We start from the raw sequence: 20,930 nt of genomic DNA, 5'->3' as shown, positions 1-20,930 counted from the left end.
GCCTACTCAAGATGTTAACTTTTAACTTAGCAAAATGCAAGAGTAAATACAAAGGGATGTGTTGATCTTTGCACAGGATGACCCCATTGGAAACCTCAACACAGCCTTCGAGGTGGCAGAGAAATACCTGGATATTCCTAAGATGCTGGATGCAGAAGGTGAGAAGCCAAATGCGTTCTCGTTGTTATTACTATTATTAGCCAGAATCTTCCGTCATGCTCTACGTTTGTGCATACTTACCGTGTATACTCAAGTATAAGCCGAGTTTTCCAGCGCCTTTTTTTGGCTGAAAAAGCCCCCCTTGGCTTATACTCAAGTCAAAGTTGTTTATCATTTTACTCTGTTGTTGTTGTTCTTGTTCTTATTATTATTATTGGGTTGTTGTAGTTTATTCGGGCTATATGGCCATGTTCTAGAGGCATTTTCTCCTGATGTTTCGCCTGCATCTGTGGCAAGCATCCTCAGAGGTAGTGAGGTCTGTTGGAACTAGGAAAAAGAGTTCTTTGTCCCCCCCTGGTCATTCCACAGATATATAAACCCTTTTTCCTAGTTCCAACAGACCTCACTACCTCTGAGGATGCTTGCCATAGATGCAAGTGAAACGTAAGGAGAGCTGGATGCCCCATGAAGCACTTCCGATATCATTTTTTTGGCCTAATTTACATTTTTAATCCCCTTCCAGATATTGTCAATACCCCCAAACCTGATGAGAAAGCCATCATGACATACGTGTCCTGTTTCTATCATGCCTTTGCTGGTGCTGAGCAGGTAAAAAAAAGAAAGATATGTCCCCCTCCCCTCTGCACTATTTACAAGAACTAGGTTTCCATAACACAAATAAACAAATCCATAGTAGCTTTACACACAACAGCCTTCACACTGGAACTTTCTCAGACAAGGCTTCTCTCACACAGAGGTTTACCTTACACTACTTAGGATGACACTAGCTTTGGCCCACAAACTCTAACAGGCTTCAGCTTGATTGCACGTTTGGACGTGATTCCAGGCAAGGGTTGTTTTGGTGCTGAACATGTTGGGTGAGCGGGCTTATTAACTTATCAGCAGCATAACCAAGCGCCATTAGCCAAAAGTGCTATTTACAAGAACAAGCTTTCCATAACACAAGTAAAGTTCTTTAAACTTCCTTCTTTGCTTCCACACTGGGCTTCTTTCTCGTGCAGATAAACAGCTTTGCTCACACAAAGCCTCTTCACATACCGAACTTACGCAGGAGCTTCACACAATAGCTTTTTACACACAGCAGCCTTCACACTGGAGCTTCTCTCACAAGGCCTACTCACAGTGAAGACTATTCACACTGAGGCCTACCTCACACTGAGGTCTTTCTCCCACTGAGGTCTTCTCACACTGATGCCTCTCTCTCAGACTGATGCCTCTCTCACACTGAGGTGAACTACCACTGATGGAAACAAACACTGAGGCCTTCTAAGCTACAGGCACACCTGCTTATATTGAACTACAGAGTCTCTTCTCACACCGAACTTACAGAAGAGTAGTTTTTTTTTACACACAGCAGCCTTCACACATGAGGCCTTCAACCTGAGGCTTCTCCCACTGAGGCTTCTCCCACTGAGGCTTCTCACACTGAGGCCTACTACACTGAGGCCTGCCTCCCACTGAGGCCTCCCTCACACTGAGGGCTCTCTCAGACTGATGCCTCTCTCACACTGAGGTGAACTACCACTGATGCAAACAAACATGGAGGCCTACAGGCACAACTGCTTATATTGAACTACAGAGTGTCTTTTCACACCAAAGTTACACAAGAGTAGCTTTTTTACACACAGCAGCCTTCACGCATGAGGCCTTCAACCTGAGGTTTCTTTCACCAAAACTTCTCACACTGAGGTCATCACACACTGAGGCCTACTAACACTGAGGCCTAATTCACACAGAGGCCATCTCATACTGAGGCCTAATAACATACAAGGCCTTTCTCCCACAGAGACCTTTCTCACACAGAGGCTTCTCTCACACTATGGGCTACCTCAGACTGAGGACTACTAAGCTACAGGCACACCTGCTTATATTGAACTACAGAGTCTCTTCTCACACTGAGCTAATACAGCAGCCTTCACACTGTAGCTTTTTATGTACAGCAGCCTTCCCACTGAGGCCTTCAACCTGAGGCTTCTCCCACTGAAGCTTCTCACACTGAGGTCTTCACACACTGAGGCCTATTAACACTGAGGCCTAATTCACACTGAGGCCTTCTCATACTGAGGCCTACTAACACGCCGAGGCCCTTCAACCACAGGGACTTCTCTTACACAGAGGCTTCTCTCACACTGAGGCCTTTCTCTCACTGAGGGCTTCTCACACTGAGGGTTTTCTCAGACCGATGCCTCTCTCACACTGAGGCGAACTACCACTGTTGCAAACAAACACTGAGTCCTTCTAAGCTACAGGCACACCTGCTTATGTTGAACTACAGAGTCTCTTTTCACACCGAAGTTATACAAAAGTAGCTTTTTTACACACAGCAGCCTCCACACATGAGGCCTTCAACCTGAGACTTCTTCCACCGAACCTTCTCACACTGAGGCCTTCACTCACTGAGGCCTACTAACATACGAGGCCCTTCTCCTACAGAGACCTTTCTAACACAGAGGCTTCTCTCACACTGAGGGCTACCTCGGACTGAGGATTACTAAGCTACAGGCACATTTCTGATGTGAAAGTCTCTCCTTCCTCCACGTCCTCCTCCTTCTAAAACCCTGTTGTTTTGCTTCATGGAATCCATGAGACCAGTTCTCTTTCCCGAATGAAGAGGAAGCCATGTGCCATCACTGACAAGTCTCTGCTTTTCTTGACTTCTGCTTCCAGGCCGAGACAGCTGCCAACAGGATCTGCAAGGTGCTTGCCGTCAATCAGGAAAATGAGAAGCTGATGCAGGAGTACGAGAAGCTGGCCAGCGAGGTACCTTCCGCACTGTATTCGTTACCAGTTCCATTACTAAATTCCACTGAGTCCTACACTTAAAATCCGTGCTCATCACATTAGGTTGGGTTCAAGTGTAGGGCAGAGCATTCTTTCTGTATTTTAAGCGTGGCGGTCAGCATTCTTTTCAAACGTTTCAGGAAGTGGATTTTTGGGGAATGATCGGGACGAATGACCAATTCAGTAATGTGATGGCATTCGTTGCTCTCAGGATTATAATGAGATGTTTCCCCCAATTTGTTGGAAGGGAAATTGTGGGAGGAGCCAAGATACCCTTGTTGGGGAAAGTTGATTATGCCATGTCTCCATGCTGCGCAGCCCTGGAAGTTATAGTTTCCCAAGATCCATATTCTTCTCTGGGTGCATGTACACTATGGAATGAATGCTCTTGGACCCCGCTTTAAATACAATACATTCCTGGGAGTTATAGTTTCCCAAGGTCCATACCCTTCTCTGGGTGCATGTACATTTTGGAATGAATGCTCCTGGACCCCACTTCAAATGCCATAGCTCCGTACTTTGCATTCCTGGGAATTATAGTTTCCCAAGGTCCATATCCTTCTCTGGGTGCATTTACACTATGGAATGAATGCTCTTCGACCCCATTTTAAATACAATACATTCCTGGGAGTTATAGTTTCCTAAGATCCATTCCCTTCTCTGGGTGCATTTACACTATGGAATGAATGCTCTTGCACCTCACTTTAAATACCATGGCTCCATACTGTACTTTCCTGGGAATTATAGTTTCCTAAGGTCCATACCCTTCTCGGGTGCATTTACACTATGGAATGAATGCTCTTGCGCCCAACTTTAAATACCATGGGTCCATACTATGCATTCCTGGGAGTCATAATTTTCCAAGGTCCATACCCTTCTCTGTGAGCATTTACACTAGGGAATGAATACCCTTGTACCCCACTTTAAATGCCATGCCTCCATGCGATGGGGTCCTCCTGGGAGTTATAGTTTCCCAAGACCCATACCCTTCTCTGGGTGCATCTGCACTGTGGAATGAATGCAGTTGGACCTTACTTTTAATGCCATGTCTCCATGAGATGGGGTCCTCCTGGGAGTTATAGTTTCCCAAGGCCCATACTCCTCTCTGGGCGAATCTACACTGTGGAATGAATGCAGTTGGACCTTACTTTAAATGCCATGTCTCCATGAGATAGTCTTGGGAATTGGAGTTTCCCAAGGTCCACGAACCTTCTCTGGGTACACCTACACTGTGAAATGAATGCAGTTGGACTTTACTTTAAATGCCATCGCTCCATACTATGTAGTTATAGTTATAGTTATAGTTTCCCAAGGTCCACACCGTTCTCTGTGGGGCAGCCCGTCCATTGTATTGGTGGGGATGGTGGGCGGGCTCAAATCACTACAGTGTGATGGCAAACCAACAGAAAGAATACTGTGTACAACCGATAGATCTAACAGTGTGATGAAGGTAGGGAAATAATCCGTTTCACTCAAACACAGAGTCTGACTGAGCTCTACTCTTCCAAACACTTCCCTGCTTCAATGTGATGAAGTCCTTAGAAAATATTTGGAGGCCACAAAAATGGACCTAGTGGCCATCCATGTGTCATATTGATCCCTCTGCCCCAAAGATGTCCTTGGTGGATCTTAGATCTCAAACGGGTTGGAGACTGTGAGCTCTACCTTGGCGGGAAATTAAGTACACACTGTGTTTCACCCCACTTTGAAAGCTCCTTGAATGGATCCGCCGCACCATCCCCTGGCTGGAGAACCGCGTGCCCGAGAAGACCATGAGCGCCATGCAGCGCAAGCTGGAGGACTTCCGGGACTACCGCCGCGTCCACAAGCCCCCGCGGGTCCAGGAGAAATGCCAGCTCGAGATCAACTTCAACACCCTGCAGACCAAGCTGCGGCTCAGCAACCGGCCCGCCTTCATGCCTTCTGAGGGCAAAATGGTCTCCGTAAGTTGTGGCACTGGGCAGGGTGGGAATGGGGGACCCCACAAGGCAGGGGGGGGGCTGAGTGGGACTTTTCAATAGGGTGAAAGATCCAGCTAGTGAGTCTGTGCAGTCCCTCTTCCAACAGATGTGTCAAATCCAGTGGAAGAGAGTCAAATATCAGGGTTGTGGTTTGATTGGAACATACATTTTTGAGCATATTTTGACATATATAGCCGGGCTCTAACACAGCTGGTTAATCACCAGCAGCAAAAGATAGTTCACCATCCTCTAAGTTTATCTCAAAGCCTGGGTCAGGGTGAGCACCTGACTATCAGCCCAGCTCACTGCCCACCTAAGGAGTTTGAAAGCAGCTGTGAGTTGTGTGTAGAAAGCAGTTTAGAGGGGATCCCAAAGAGCTGGGCTTTAGCACAGCTGGTTAATCAGGGTGAGCACCCGACCGTCAGCCCAGCTCACTGTGCATCTAAGCAGTTCAAAACAGCTGTGAGTAGAGAATAGTTTAAAGGGGATCCCTTTAAGAGACGGGCTTTAGCACAGCTGATTAATCACCAGCAGCAAAAGAGAGTTCACCATCCTCTAAGGTTATCTCAACGCCTGGCTCAGGGTGAGCACCTGACCATCAGCCCAGCTCACGGTGCATCTAAGCAGTTTGAAAACAGCTGTGACCTGTGAGTAGAGAACAGTTTAAAGGGGATCCCAAAGAGCCGGGCTTTAGCACAGCTGGTTAATCACCAGCAGCAAAAGAGAGTTCACCATCCTCTAAGGTTATCTCAAAGCCTGGGTCAGGGTGAGCACCTGACCATCAGCCCAGCTCACTGTCCACCTAAGCAGTTCAAAAACAACTGTGAGCTGTGAGTAGAGAGCAGTTTAAAGGGGATCCCAAAGGGACGGGCTTTAGCACAGCTGATTAATCACCAGCAGCAAAAGAGAGTTCACCATCCTCTAAGGTTATCTCAAAGCCTGGGTCAGGGTGAGCACCTGACCATCAGCCCAGCTCACTGTCCACCTAAGCAGTTCAAAAACAACTGTGAGCTGTGAGTAGAGAGCAGTTTAAAGGGGATCCCAAAGAGACGGGCTTTAGCACAGCTGGTTAATCACCAGCAGCAAAAGAGAGTTTACCATCCTCTAAGGTTATCTCAAAGCCTGGGTCAGGGTGAGCACCTGACCATCAACCCAGCTCACTGTCCACTTAAGCAATTCAAAAACAGTGGTGAGCTGTGAGTAGAGAGTAGTTTAAAGGGGATCCCAAAGAGCCGGGCTTTAGCACAGCTGGTTAATCACCTGCGGCAAAGGAGAGTTCACCATCCTCTAAGATTATCTATAATCTACTACAGTTAAAAGGGGATCCCAAAAAACTGGGCTTTTGCACAGCTGGTTAATCACCAGCAGCAATAGATCTTTACCAATCGAAACGTTGCCAGTTCAAAGCCCGGGTTGTGGTGAGCACCCAACCATCAGCCCAGCTCACTGTCCATCTATGCAGTTTGAAAACAGCTGTGAGCTGTGAGTAGAGAGTAGTTTAAAGGGGATCCCAAAGAGCTGGGCTCTAGCACAGCTGGTTAATCACCAGCAGCAAAAGAGAGTTCACCATCCTCTAAGGTTATCCGTAATCCACTATACTTTAAAGGGGATCCCATAGAGCTGAGCTTTAGCACAGCTGGTTAATCACCAGCAGCAATAGATCTTTACCAATCGAAAGGCTGACAGTTCAAAGCCCAGGTCGGGGTGAGCACCCGACCATCAGCCCAGCTCACTGTCCACCTAAGAAGTTCGAAAACAGATGTGAGCTGTGAGTAGAGAGTAGTTAAAGGGGATCCCAAAGAGCTGGGCTTTAGCACAGTTAGTTAATCACCAGCAGCAATAGATCTTTACTAATCAAAAGGTTGACAGCTCAAAACCCAGGTCAGGGGGAACAGCTGACTGTCAGCCCAGCTCACTGTCCATCTATGAAGTCCGAAAAGAGCTGTGAGTAGAGAGCAGTTTACAGGGGATCCCAAAGAGCTGGGCTTTAGCACAGTTGGTTAATCACCAGCAGCAATAGATCTTTATTGACAGAAAGGCTGACAGTTCAAAGTCCAGTACAGGGTGAGCACCCGACTGTCAGCCCAGCTCACTGTGCATCTAAGCAGTTTGAAAACAGCAGTGAGTAGAGAGCAGTTTAAAGGGGATCCCAAAGAGCCAGGGTTTTGCACAGCTGGTTAATCGCCATGTGAATTGGTGGAGCAGTGTTTCCTGGGTTTTGGGCCTAGCTGAGTGGCAGGCATGGCCTGATCCAGTTCAATTGAGTCTGGGCTTGTGTGTCCGCAGGATATTGCCAATGCCTGGAAGGGTCTGGAACAAGTGGAGAAAGGCTATGAAGAATGGCTGCTGACCGAGATCCGGCGCCTGGAGCGCTTGGACCACCTGGCGGAGAAGTTCAAGCAGAAAGCCACTCTGCACGAGAACTGGACCCGAGGTACCACTCCCTGTGTCCTTACCTCCGTGCCCATTAACTATCAATTCTAGTCGTCATTGTCCTTTGTCTGTCCCAGATCCATGTTTTTAGTTTCCTTCTAAAAGAGAGGAGGGATGTCGATGACCTAATTTCCCCGGGAAGTGAATTCCACAGGCAAGGGGCCACCACCGAGAAGGCCCTGTCCTCGTCCGCACCAACCTCACTTGTGATAGAGGTGGGGCCGAGAGCAGGGCCTCCCCAGAGGATCTTATACTCCGAGGCGGGACGTAGAAGGAGATGCGTTCGGACAGATACGCTGGGCCGGAACCGTATAGGGTTTTGTAGGTCAAAATTGAATTGTGCTCGGAACTGGATCGGCAGCCAGTGGAGCTGACATAACAGATTTGAATCCGGGGAGAGGGCAGATGAGCTCCCTCTATCAGCTCCAGCTCCTCATGCGGGGACATGAGAGAAGCCTCCCACAAGGATGATAAAAGATCAAAACATCCGGGCATCCTCTGGGCAACGTCCTTGCAGATGACCAATTCTCTCACACCAGAAGTGACTTGCAGTTTCTCAAGTTGCTCCTGACATGACAAATAATAATAATAATAATAATAATAATAATAATAATAATAATAATAAATTGTGTGTGTGTGTGTGTGTATGTATGTATGTGTGTTTATGTTTGTATGTGTGTGTGTGTGTGTGTGTGTGTGTATATGTATATATATATATATATATATATATATATATATATATATATATACACACACACACACAGCTTTTATATTCCGCCCATCTTACCCCGAAGGGGACTCAGGGCGGATTACAGTGTACACATATATGGCAGACATTCAATGCCAATTTTGACATACAAACATATACAGATATACACAGAGGCTATTTAACTTTTTCTGGCCGCCAGGGGAGCTGTCACTTTCATCGTCCATCTGCGACGCTGATGAAGCACTTCCGCATTCTCCGCATGCTTCCCTGCTGATGAAGAACTTCCGCATTCCCCGCTAGAATGCTTTGCTGGAGTCTTCTTTATGGCCTCATAAATCAGTTAATTTAGCCTCCCCACACTTTAAGGTGGTACCTAATTTTCCTACTTGACAGATGCAACTGTCTTTTGGGTTGCAAAGGTCGACAACAGGCTACACACAATTGGTTGGAAACCCACTCCAACCCGGGCTGGCTTCGAACTCATGACCTTTTTGGTCAGAGTGATCTTAGCCAGCTGCGCCACAATCCCGGTGCTATATATATTTTGTAAGTTGCTCGGAGTCCCCTTCGGGCTGAGAAGGGTGGCATATAAATGTCGTAAGTAAATAAAATACTAAATAGTCCACCTCTAATCCCTTTTGTCACAGGAAAGGAGGAAATGTTGACACAGAAGGACTACGAGTCGGCATCCCTTTACGAAATCCGGGCACTGATGCGCAAGCACGAGGCCTTTGAGAGCGACCTGGCGGCCCATCAGGATCGAGTGGAGCAGATTGCGGCCATCGCGCAGGAACTCAAGTGGGTGCCAGGGAGAGAATGGCGTCCCCTTTTCTTCAGACAGGGAGGAGAGAGCTTAATGTTAGGAATCTCCCCAATTTGAAGCATCTCGGAAGCTGGAGGGTCAAAGACCCTTTTGGGGGGGATTGCCCTCTCCTACTTGTGCAGTGGGTTAAATTACTGAGCTGCCTCTGACTTTAAACACCACACGTTGAATAGGAAAACAATACTTTTATTGAAGATAATTAAAAAGCAGCAAAGTAAAAAAGCACTTTAAAGAAATAGGTAAATCCAATTAGGTAAGAAGATAAGCAAAAAAAAAAAATACTAAAGTGTAATTTACACACAAGGAGAGAGAGATCTCAAAGCACACAGCACATCCTCTCCATACTAAAGTTGCTGACCAAAAGGTCAGCGGTTTGAATCCGGAGAACAGGATGAGCTCCTGCTGTTAGCCCTAGCTTCTGCCAACCTAGCAGTTCAAAAACATGCAAAGGAGAGTAGATCAATAGGTACCGGTAGTGTTGCTGCATGCAGTCATGCCGGCCACATGACCTTGGAGGTGTCTACGGACAACGCCGGCTCTTCGGCTTAGAAATGGAGATGAGCACCAACCCCCAGAGTCGGACACGACTAGACTTCATGTCAGGGGAAAACCTTGACCTTTACCGTAATCCTTCTCACCTATTTCTTACAGTGAGCTGGACTATCACGACGCAGCGTCTGTGAACTCCCGTTGCCAGGCCATCTGCGACCAGTGGGATACCCTGGGGACCCTCACCCAGAAGAGAAGAGACTCCCTGGAGGTGAGACAGCCATATTATTATTATTATTATTATTATTTATACTCCACCTTGTATCTAAGATCTCAGGGCAGCTGAGCATCAAACAGCATTAAAGCAGTGGGTTGTTGTAGGTTTTTCGGGCTATTTGGCCATGTTCCAGAAGCATTCTCTCCTCATGTTTCGCCTGCATCTATGGCAAGCATCCTCAGAGGTTGTGAGGATGGTTGCCATAGATGCAGGCGAAACATCAGGAGAGAATGCTTCTAGAAAATGGACATATAGCCCGAAAAACATACAACAACCCAGGATACAAAAGTTGAGCATTCAGCTCATTCGCGAGCAGAGTGTGAAGTGCTGTGTGATGTGGCTGTAAAGAATTCAGAGCTTAGGTAGGCAAACATGCAGAGTCAAGAACGGGGTCTGAGCTACTCTAACACCCATCTCTTCTAAGGTTTCGAAGAGAGGGAAAAACACCAAACACTACATCTCTCCTGACACACAAGCAGAGAGAGATCTCAAAGCACACAGCACGTACTAATGTTGCACTCCGGGACAGGAAAAGCCCTCAGACTTTAAACACCACACGTTGAATAGGAAAACAATCCTTTTATTGAAGATATTTAAAAAGCAGCAAAGTAAAAAAGCACTTTAAAGAAATAGGTAAATCCAATTAGGTAAGAAGATAAACAAAAAAAATACTAAAGTGTAATTGACACACAAGGAGAGAGAGATCTCAAAGCACACAGCACGTACTCTCCATACTAAATTGTAATTGACACACAAGCAGAGAGAGATCTCAAAGCACACAGCACATGCTCTCCATACTAAAGTGTAATTGACACACAAGCAGAGAGAGATCTCAAAGCACACAACACATACTAATGTTGCACTCCGGGACAGGAAAAGCCCTCAGACTTTAAACACCACACGTTGAATAGGAAAACAATCCTTTTATTGAAGATAATTAAAAAGCAGCAAAGTAAAAAGCACTTTAAAGAAATAAGTAAATCCAATTAGATAAGAAGATAAGCAAAAAAAAATACTAAAATGTAATTGACACACAAGGAGAGAGAGATCTCAAAGCACACAACACATACCAATGTTGCACTCTAGGACAGGAAAAGGCCTCTGACTTTAAACACCACACGTTGAATAGGAAAACAATCCTTTTATTGAAGATAATTAAAAAGCAGCAATGTAAAAAGCACTTTAAAGAAACAGGTAAATCCAATTAGGTAAGAAGATAAGCAAAAAAAATTACTAAAGTGTAATTGACACACAAGCAGAGAGAGATCTCAAAGCACACAACACATACTAATGTTGCACTACGGGACAGGAAAACCCCTCTCACTTTAAACACCACATGTTGAATAGGAAAACAATCCTTTTATTGAAAATAATTAAAAAGCAGCAAAGTAAAAAGCACTTTAAAGAAATAGGTAAATCCAATTAGGTAAGAAGATAAACAAAAAAATACTAAAGTGTAATTGACACACAAGCAGAGAGAGATCTCAAAGCACACAACACATACTAATGTTGAACTCCAGCAGCAAAGTAAAAAGCACTTTAAAGAAATAGGTAAATCCAATTAGGTAAGAAGATAAGCAGGAACAAATTAGTCCAGGGTAGAGTTCAGAAAAATCCAGAAAAACAGGAAACATTAGTCCAAGGCTTAGGTATGCAATCATAAAATCCAAGGATCCAAATCCATGAAACCAGAAGTATTTAAATATGAATCTTCCAAGCAAGACTTCCATGAAACAAGGATGAGAACTTAAGCTGATTCTAAACAATGCTTCATTTTCCTAGTTCCAACAGACCTCACTACCTCTGAGGATGCTTGCCATAGATGCAGGCGAAAAGTCAGGAGAAAATGCCTCTAGAACATGGCCATATAGCCCGGAAAAACCTACAACAACCCAATGCTTCATCTGACTACATATCCTAAACTTGGGACTTTTATCTCCTCATTAGCTATGTCTCTAGTGCTCAGAAAGTGGTTTCGTTTTAGCTGAGAATTTGTTATCTTTTTCTCTTGGAGCCTGGCAGAACACCAAAGCCACTGTTCGGCTCTCCTGTTTTGCCTGATTTCCTTTCATCTATCTATTTGCTCATTAATTTCTGCAGCTGAGCTATTTCCATGTTCTGTCTCATGGGAACTCTCTGGTAACAATTCAGAAAGCTCACCATCATCCCCACACCCCTCAGGGACATTCTCATGGGAAACTACAGGGATCTCCTGGCCATTCACTGCATCCATATCACTGCCATCTTGAAACTCATCTCGAACTTCATTGACATCCCTCCCTACATCCAAAGCACCCTGATCCTGAAACACAATCACAGGCCGAGCTCCAACAACTAAAGTGAAAGAAGGCAGAAGTCACTAAACTGTTCCTCATTGAGGACTTGAGACTTGGGCAGTGTTGGGTTGAGTTCCAACACAAACAGACTTTCCTCGGCCTGATTCCTTGCCCTTCCTTTCCCCTGCCCAGCGGGTAGAGAAGCTGTTGGAGACCATTGACCAGCTGTATCTGGAGTTTGCCAAGAGGGCCGCCCCTTTCAACAACTGGATGGATGGAGCCATTGAAGACCTGCAGGACATGTTCATTGTGCACAGCATTGAGGAAATCCAGGTGAGTGTGCCACGTAAACCTGGGGAATCACATTACCCTAGGCAGGGCCGTAGCCAGAAATTTTTTTGGGAGGAGTTGAAATTTTCGGGGGGGGGGGGGGGTTGAAAATTTCGCAGGGGGGGGGTTGACACCTGCCTCCTAGCTCACGCTGAAGCAAAGAGCAGAGCAGGGGGCAGAGCAGCCTTCAATAGCCTGCAGCTCTGCCCTTGTCAACCACCTCCACCAAGTCTGGCCTCCTTAATGAGAGCATTCAACATCCCCCCCCCCAACTTGGTTGCTTCACTACTGTTCTGTCGCGCGCTGGGCCTGTAAATAATTGTCTTTAGAACAGGATGTGCAACCTTTGCCCAGCGGGGAAGCCAGGGGGCCTAAAGAGAAGTTCTCAGAGGTTTCCACCACAAACAGTCTTTAGATGGCTTGAGAAGTACAACAAAGTCTTTTATTAATGAACAATCAAACAGAAACTTCTCTTGTCTTCAGTAAAGTTAAGCAAATGATTCCAAGCTTTTAGGCAACTGGTGAATTCCTAATCTTGCCCACGAAGAACAGGCAACTGTCTTCAATAATAAGGAAAATCCCCTTTTTAACTTCTCCCAGGCTGACTGTAATCTAACCCTTACTGATGTGGGCTCCGCTACCTGGTCGAACTGCGTCTCGAACGCCGAGTGGACCTACCAGCAAGGCAGTAGATGTTCTCCAGCTGGAGTTCTTTGGTCTTTAGGGCTGTTTTCCTGGAAATTCATTTCCAACTCTTCCCTGATTCTAAGGCTGCGACCTTTCCTTAAGACCTTTCCTTCCCGGAAGGTCTTAAGGGTTGAAGCTTTTGTACAGGGGAAGCTTGCACACATCCTATACATAAGCTTACCTTGCTGAGACTAACTAAAAATGGCTCCCTTCCCTTCCCAATTGCCCTGAGCAAGGGGCGGGACCAAAACTTAACAATGATGGACAGGTGACTTGCCCTATGACTGCAACCAAAGAAGCCACCTATCTGCCGAGTCCCTGAAACCTAGGACTGCAAGCAAACATTTAATACAAAGTAAATAAAGTTGGAGCCCCTGGGATAGTGCTTGCAGTTCTGGAGGGACTCTTGATTTTTTGCATCTCATAGACTTAGCACGGGGATTTGGTTAACCAGTTAAAAATCGTGAGCAAACCAGTTTTTTTTTTTAAAATAGTCTGAAACATTTCGGGGGGGGGGGGGGTTGAACCCATAACCCCCCCCCCCCTCGCTACGGGCCTGACCCTAGGTAATTTTCAACAGTAAGCAAACAGTATTTTGGTGTGCCCCCCCCCAAACAATCATTGATATGGAGCAGGAACGAGAGGGGCTAGGCGAGGCTCAAGGGTCCGGCCCCTTCGGGAAGAGGATCGCCCGGCAGCGAGGCAAGGAAGCCGAGGCTCCCCCCGGACTGCTAGGGCTGTTGTGAGCCGAGGGGGTGCTCCTCCAGTGGCAATCGAGGGGCATTTACAGAGGCGCCTCTGCACCCCTGGCAAAAAAAAGTGTACCGCAACCGCTTACTTTGCGTAATGGATGAACCACCCCTGCAGCTAATCTAACTGAGGCAAAGGCTTTCCTTTTCTGGGGGTGAAAAGAAGCAAGGGAGCGGAGGGATGATTTATTGTTGCCACTAATTTGAAAGGAACCAGTATTCAGGAGATTTTACCCCAGTTCCCAATTTTAAAAAGAACTGGCCGATTTGCAATGGAGGTTGCCGATTAGGAACCAAATTTACCATCAAGTTGGAAGGGAGGCTGTTCAATTGCACCTCCTCCTTTATTAAGAAAGTAATAACTTAGTAGTAATTACACTGTATATACTGTAGCGTGACTGGAGAGAAGAATGTAGATTTATTTGGTTACTTTTCCCTGCGTTTCTGCCACCACGTGAGGTAAGTTGTAATATTGTGAGAAATGGCACTTTAGACACAGAATAGACGGAGCTGAGGCAATCTTCAAATAAAAGTTAACAATTTTATTAAGTACACAGCGTGTGGTTGCAAGACGTAACTTTTCCTTGTTGCACTTGGAATAATACTTGTAACTTTAACAGTTCATTCTTTCAAGTAACACAGTATCTTTCTGACGTAGAGCACTTGTTTCAGACAAAGTTTCAATACAGGGATGTTTCCCTTATTTGATCCTCCCTAGATCAAATACTAAGTAAACTATTCTTTAGCCTCTCCTTAGACTAAAAGAATACCAGCTATGTTTCACCATTCGGCTGCACTAGCCTGAGAAACTTCCAATAGCCAAACCCAGCTTTTCAAAGCCTCAAAGCTTTGCTTCACAAGTCACTCCACCACCTTTACTTTCCTTCTCTCCCAACTCCTAACTCCTCACTCCTCTGAACCTAACTCCTAACTGCTCACTCCTCTAAACCTAAACCCCTAACTGATTTTTTAACTGTCGTTTTTTCCAACTCTCCCCTCTAAGCTCCTCCCACTTCCCTCTCTCCTGCATCGGTCTCCATGGCAACGCACATGGAGGACTCCTCTGTCTTAGGCCGCTCCAGCATTACTGCAGCCAATCTAAACACAAATACAGTTAAAATCATACAATTTATAATCAACTCCTGTACAGGGGGTCTTGCACTTTCAGGGTTCTAGGTTCTGCTTTCCTCTATGGCAGGGGGCTGGGCTAGATGGCCTTTGGGATCCCTTTCCAACTCTTCCCTGATTCTAAGGCTGCGAATACCGCTCCCTCTCCTTCCCAGAGCCTGATCACAGCCCATGAGCAGTTCAAAGCTACGCTGCCTGAGGCCGACAAGGAGCGCATGGCCATCCTCGGCATCCAGAATGAGATCCAGAAGATTGCGCAGACTTACGGCATCAAGCTGTCAGGCATCAACCCCTACACCAGCCTCTCCCACCTCGACATCGCCAACAAGTGGGATACGGTGAGAAAAACCTTTTTTCTTCTTTCTAACAATGCCTTTGGTTATGATAACTAACCTGTTTTCTAGTTCTCCAGAACTTTTCATCAGACCAGGTGGAACAGGGAAAGTTTCTAACTTGGGAGCGGCATGCTGGCACTCCCTGCAAAGAGGACTGGCTGCCCAGTGATGGATGGATGGAAGGAAGGAAGGAAAGAGAAAGAAGGAAGGACAAAAAAGAGGAAGGAAAGAGAAGGAAGGAAGGACAAAAAGGAGGAAGGGAAGGATGGAAGGAGAAAGAGGGAGTGAATGAAGGAAAGAGGGAAGGAAGGAAAGACAAAAAGGAGGGAAGGACAAAAGGGTGAAAGGGAAGGATGGAAGGAAGGGAAGGATAGAGGAAATTGAGAAGGGAAGACAAAAGGCAAGGAAGGAAGGAAGGAGAACAAGGGAAAGAAGGAAGCAGGGAGGAAAGAGAGAAGGAAGGAAGGATGAAAGGGTGGAAGGGAAGGATGGAAGGAGAAAGAGGGAGAGAGGGAAGGAAAGAGGAAGGAAAGAGAGAAGTAAGGAAAGACAAAAGGGAGGGAAGGATGAAATGGTGGAAGGGAAGGATGGATGGAAGGAAGGTCATGAGGAAGGAAGGACAAAAGGGAGGAAGGGAAGGATGGAAGGAGAAAGAGGGAGAGAGGGAAGGAAAGAGGAAAGAGGGAAGGAAGGAAGGACAAAAAGGAGGAAGGAAGTGAAGGTAAAGAGGAAGGAAAGAGATAGATAAGGAAAGACAAAAGGGAGGGAACAATGAAAGGGTAGAAGGGAAGGATGGGAGGAAGGGAAGGATAAAGGAAATTGAGAAAGAAGGAAAGACAAAAGGGAAGGAAGGAAGGAAGGAAGGAAGGAAGGAAGGAAGGAAGGAAGGAAGGAAGGAAGGAAGGAAGGAAGGAGAAAGAGGAAAAGAAGGAAGCAGGGAGGAAAGAGAGAAGGAAGGAAGGACAAAAGGGAGGGAAGGATGAAAGGGTGGAAGGGTAGGATGGATGGAAGGAAGATCATCAGGAAGGAAAGAGAGAAGGAAGGAAGGACAAAAGGAAAGAAAGGAGAAAAGGGGAGGGAAGAGGGAAGGAAGGAAAGACAAAAAGGAGGAAGGGAAGGATGGAAGGAGAAAGAGGAAGGGAAGGGAGGGAAGTAAAGAGGAAGGAAAGATAAATAAGGAAAGACCAAAGGGAAGAACGAAAGTGGAAGGGAAGGAAGGATAAAGGAAAGAGAGAAGGAAGGAAAGACAAAAGGGAAGGAAGGAAGGAAGGAAGGAAGGAAGGAAGGAAGGAAGGAAGGAAAGAGCGAAGCAGGGAGGAAAGAGAGAAGGAAGGACGAAAGGGTAGAAGGGAAGGATGGAAGGAGAAAGAAGGAGAGAGGGGGGAAGGAGGAAGGAAAGAGAGAAGGAAGGAAAGACAAAAGCGGGAAGGAAGGAAGGGTGAAAGGGAAGGATGGATGGAAGGAAGGTCATGAGGAAGGAAAGAGAGAAGGAAGGAAGGACGAAAGGGAAGGAAGGAGTAAAAGGGAGAGAGGGAGAGAGGAAATTGGGAAGGAAAGACAAAAGGGAAGGATGGAAGAAAGGAAGGAAGGGAACGAGGAAGGAAGCAGAAGTAAGGAAGAGAAGGATGGAAGGAAAGAAGGGAAGTAAGAAGGAAGTAAGGGAAGAATAAAAGAGAGAAGGAAGGAAATACAAAAGGGAAGGAAAGAAGGAAAGAGAAAGAGGAAGAGAGGGAGGAAAAATGGACGGAAGAAAGGACAAAGGGATGGAAAGGAATGTTGGGAGGGAGAAAGAGGGGAAGAAAGGAAGACAGAAGGAAAGACAAAAGGGAAGGAAGAAAGGAGAAAGGGAGAGAGGGAAGGGAATGGGGGAAGTAAGGAAGGGCGAAAGGGAAGGATGGATGGAAGGAAGGTCATGAGGAAGGAAAGAGAGAAGGAAGGAAGGATGAAAGGGAAGGAAGGAGTAAAAGGGAGAGAGGGAGGGTGGAAATTGGGAAGGAAAGACAAAAGGGAAGGATGGAAGAAAGGAAGGAAGGGAACGAGGAAGGAAGCAGAAGAAAGGAAGAGAAGGATGGAAGGAAAGAAGGGAAGTAAGAAGTAAGTAAGGGAAGAATAAAAGAGAGAAGGAAGGAAAGACAAAAGGGAAGGAAAGAAGGAAAGAGAAAGAGGAAGAGGGAGGAAAAATGGACGGAAGAAAGGACAAAGGGATGGAAAGGAATGTTGGGAGGGAGAAAGAGGGGAAGAAAGGAAGACGGAAGGAAAGACAAAAGGGAAGGAAGAAAGGAGAAAGGGAGAGAGGGAAGGAAGAAAGGAAGGAGAAAGGGGGGAGGAGAAAGAAGCAAACAGAGAAGGAAGGAGGGATAGGATGGTGAGAGAGAGGAGGTGTGATTCTTCCTCTCCTTCCATAACCAAGCCTTGTGCTCGTGCCCAGTGTTTGGACCTTCTCCGTCCTTTGTGCCCTCTCTCCAGGTGAAGCAACTGGTGCCACACCGTGATCAGACCCTGCAGGAAGAGCTGGCCAGGCAGCAAGCCAACGAGCGCCTGAGACGCCAATTCGCTGCCCAGGCCAACATCATCGGGCCCTGGGTCCAGACTAAGATGGAGGTAAGAGGCACCCAACCCCTCCCTTGAAGGGTCTATTGATGCCATTTAATGACCAAGACAAACATATCCAACCCAGAACTCACCTTAGCAGCCAATACGACCAGACTCAGGGCTGTTGTACCATTTCAAGAGACCATTTGGCTGATTAGAAAAATCAGTGCAGTTCTAAAGTATTGGATCACAAAGTGCAAGGTCAGATGTCTTCACTGTGTCAGATGTATTGGAATAGCAAAGTGCAAGATCAGATGTCTTCACTGTGTCTGGTTGTGATCCCCAGGTTGTGCCAGTCAGCTTTCGTACGATATTATTCCTAGCACCCACTTTTTGCTTGATAGTCAAGCAGTGCTTCTTATAAGTCAGAGCATGGTTCAGAGTGACTCCCAGGTATGTGAGTGTGCTGCAATGCTCCAGTGGGATTCCTTCCCAGGTCATCCTCAGAGATCAAGATGCTTGTCTGTTATTAAGATGGAAAGCACATGTCTGTGTTTTAGATGGATTAGGAATCAGTGAGTTTTCCTGTAATAAGCAGTAAGAGCACCTAAAGTTTCAAAGAGCTTCTGTTCAACCATTTCAACGCTTCCTGCTTGAGCGGTGATGGCACTATCATCAGCATAGATGAAACTCTCTGCCCCTTCTGGTAGTGGCTGATCACTTGTGTAAATGTTAAACATGGATGGAGCAAGCACGCTTCCCTGAGACAGGCCGTTCTTCTGTTTCCGCCATCTGCTTCTCTGGCCTTGGAACTCAACAAAAAAGCTCCTGTTTTGTAGCAGATTTCCTATGAAGCGGGTGAGGTGGTCATCCTTTGAGATATTATAAAATTTTCTCAGGAGAAGGTGATGACTCACGGTGGGGGAGTGTCGCAGTCTTCCCACCAGATTACTACAGTTTTTCTCAGGAGAAGACAATGATTGATAGTGCCATAAGCTGCGGACGGGTCTATGAAGACAGTTCCTGTGATCTGCTTCCTTTCATCTTCTATATGCTGAGTCAGGTTCAGCACTTGCGATGTGCAGCTTTTGCCTTTCCTGAAGCCAGCTTGCTGTGGGATCAGACAGGGGTCCATAATTTTATGCAAAATAATTCTCTCCAGATTTTTGTAAAGATCAGTGAAATTATCCTCTAACCAACCCATTATTTCTTTTTAAAATATCAAAATGGGGAATGATTTCTTTGTAACTTCGCGGTCTATTTGGCTTAGCTGTGACATAGCATTACGTCAATTATAAGCAGTATAAGCATATTCTTGGAACGACCAAGTAGTAGAGAGAGGATTTTAAATAATTTGAATTTATTAGACAGGGCAAGATATAGAAATAATCCCTTCTCCACTTGGGGGGAACTATACCAGCCGGTTTCCATCAATTATAAGGAACTTAGCAGGGAAACTGACCTTGAGGGAGCTGGGGGTGGTAACGGCCGACAGGGAGCTCTGGCGTGGGCTGGTCCATGAGGTCACGAAGAGTCGGAGACGACTGAACGAATGAACAACAACAAGCAGGGAAAGGAACAGGGGATTTTAAAATAGTGAAAGAGGCAACTGGGAAATCTTGAAATTGTTTCTTCAATTGTTTTCACTGCCACCTTTTTGTTTGGTATTCAGACTGAGTTGTATGTGGAGAGTATACTTAGTAACACCCTCTTGTGTTACGAAGTGTTTGTAGTGTTTGTTTTCTTTAGAGGGTTTAAATCACAATGATGTTTACACCGAGGCTGTTATAAAGTGTTAACAATAGCAAAACATTGATTTAACAGGCTTAAACTTCTTCTGGTACAAATGTGTAGTGGTTTCAGTAAGTTACTGGTACATACACTTCTGGTTACTTTTGATGTACAATTCTTAGATGAGTTCTAGGTTCAAATCTTGATGTTAACAAAACAGGAGATTATCTCAAGAAATTAATCGCTGATAATAATTCCAAACCAATTTCCCCCTTTCTGGAACCTAGCCAATAGCCTTTCTCAGGGACAAAGAACAGACCACAAACAAGGTCTTGTTCCACTATCTGTGTTCCTAGCTCATTTATCTAGCTCTTGAATACCACAAAAGATTAACCCAGCTCTCCTATCTAACAACTGTTATCACCAACTGACAAACTCCCAACGGACAATTTCCAACTGCCAACTCAAGTCTCAGTTCAAAAGGTACTTTTTTTTCCCTTTTTGAACACTAGGCTCTGCCCCCTATTTTCTAACTAATCCTGGCCATCTAATCTCTGCTTCCTGGATTAGGACATGCCCCCTCTAGAAAACCCTTAACTAAGATGGCGTCTCCTTGTTTCTCTATCCTAAGATGGCCGCCAGGGCTTCGTCAGGCCCACTCTCTAGCTGCTTAAGGTAAGGGGTTCTCTACAAGGAGCCTAGGTTAACAGCTGCTTCCCCTCTGACTTCCCTTGGCAGGAGATCGGCCACATCTCCGTGGACATCAGTGGGTCCCTCGAGGACCAGATGAACCACCTGAAACAACACGAGCAGAACATCATCAACTACAAGTCCAACATCGACAAGCTGGAAGGTGACCACCAGCTCATCCAGGAGGCCCTTGTCTTCGACAACAAGCACACCAACTACACCATGGAGGTGGGTGCCCGTATTGGAGTGTCAGTAGGATCTAAATAGCAATATTAAATAACCACTCACAAGCCGGTTTTGCTTTGAAATGGATATATTGCTTGTATCTCTGCAGCAAAGAAAGACACTACTGACTTTTTCCCACCACCACTTCCTTTTAGAACCCTAAATAGCAATAGTAAATAACCACTCACAAGCCGGTTTTGCTTTGAAATGGATATATTGCTTGTATCTCTGCAGCAAAGAAAGACACTACTGACTTTTCCCCACTACCACTTCCTTTTATACGCCTTTCCTGCCCATCTCCCCCTCTTCTGTTTCCGTATTGGAACTTGTTGCTTTACATGTTCCATATCATGGTTTCCAGCACCCTCTGGTGGCTTCAGAGGGTGCTGATTCAGTCAGGATGTCACGGAGGGAATTTGTAATGTCTTCATGCCGTCAGAAATTGACTCCTGATATGGAGAGACTCATAGAATCCTAGAGTTGGAGGAGACCTCCAACTCTAGGAGCACCTCCAACAGATGGCCATCCAACCTCTGTTTCAAAGCCTCCAAAGAAGGAGCCTCCACCACACTCCTGAGCAGAGAGTTCCACTGC

At 45.9% G+C, this 20,930-nt stretch overlaps 1 protein-coding gene across 1 annotated transcript in view; it reads left to right on the top strand.

Moving 5' to 3' along the window:
* Positions 1-20,930, top strand: part of ACTN3 (actinin alpha 3) — a 70,320-nt gene that overhangs the window by 43,567 nt on the left and 5,823 nt on the right. Inside the window, exons 7-17 of the mRNA XM_060758390.2 lie at positions 77-158; positions 683-768; positions 2,848-2,940; positions 4,674-4,904; positions 7,209-7,356; positions 8,712-8,862; positions 9,539-9,647; positions 12,122-12,262; positions 14,979-15,161; positions 17,625-17,759; positions 20,160-20,339. Coding sequence (XP_060614373.1) covers positions 77-158; positions 683-768; positions 2,848-2,940; positions 4,674-4,904; positions 7,209-7,356; positions 8,712-8,862; positions 9,539-9,647; positions 12,122-12,262; positions 14,979-15,161; positions 17,625-17,759; positions 20,160-20,339 — 1,539 coding nt within the window. The remainder of the gene's footprint in view (positions 1-76; positions 159-682; positions 769-2,847; positions 2,941-4,673; positions 4,905-7,208; positions 7,357-8,711; positions 8,863-9,538; positions 9,648-12,121; positions 12,263-14,978; positions 15,162-17,624; positions 17,760-20,159; positions 20,340-20,930) is intronic.

The sequence above is a fragment of the Anolis sagrei genome, chromosome 12 (assembly GCF_037176765.1).
Source record: "Anolis sagrei isolate rAnoSag1 chromosome 12, rAnoSag1.mat, whole genome shotgun sequence".
In the NCBI taxonomy this organism is placed as follows: Eukaryota; Metazoa; Chordata; class Lepidosauria; order Squamata; family Dactyloidae; genus Anolis; species Anolis sagrei.
The sequence above is the reverse complement of the archived record's forward strand: the minus strand, read 5'-3'. Positions and strand labels throughout refer to the sequence as shown.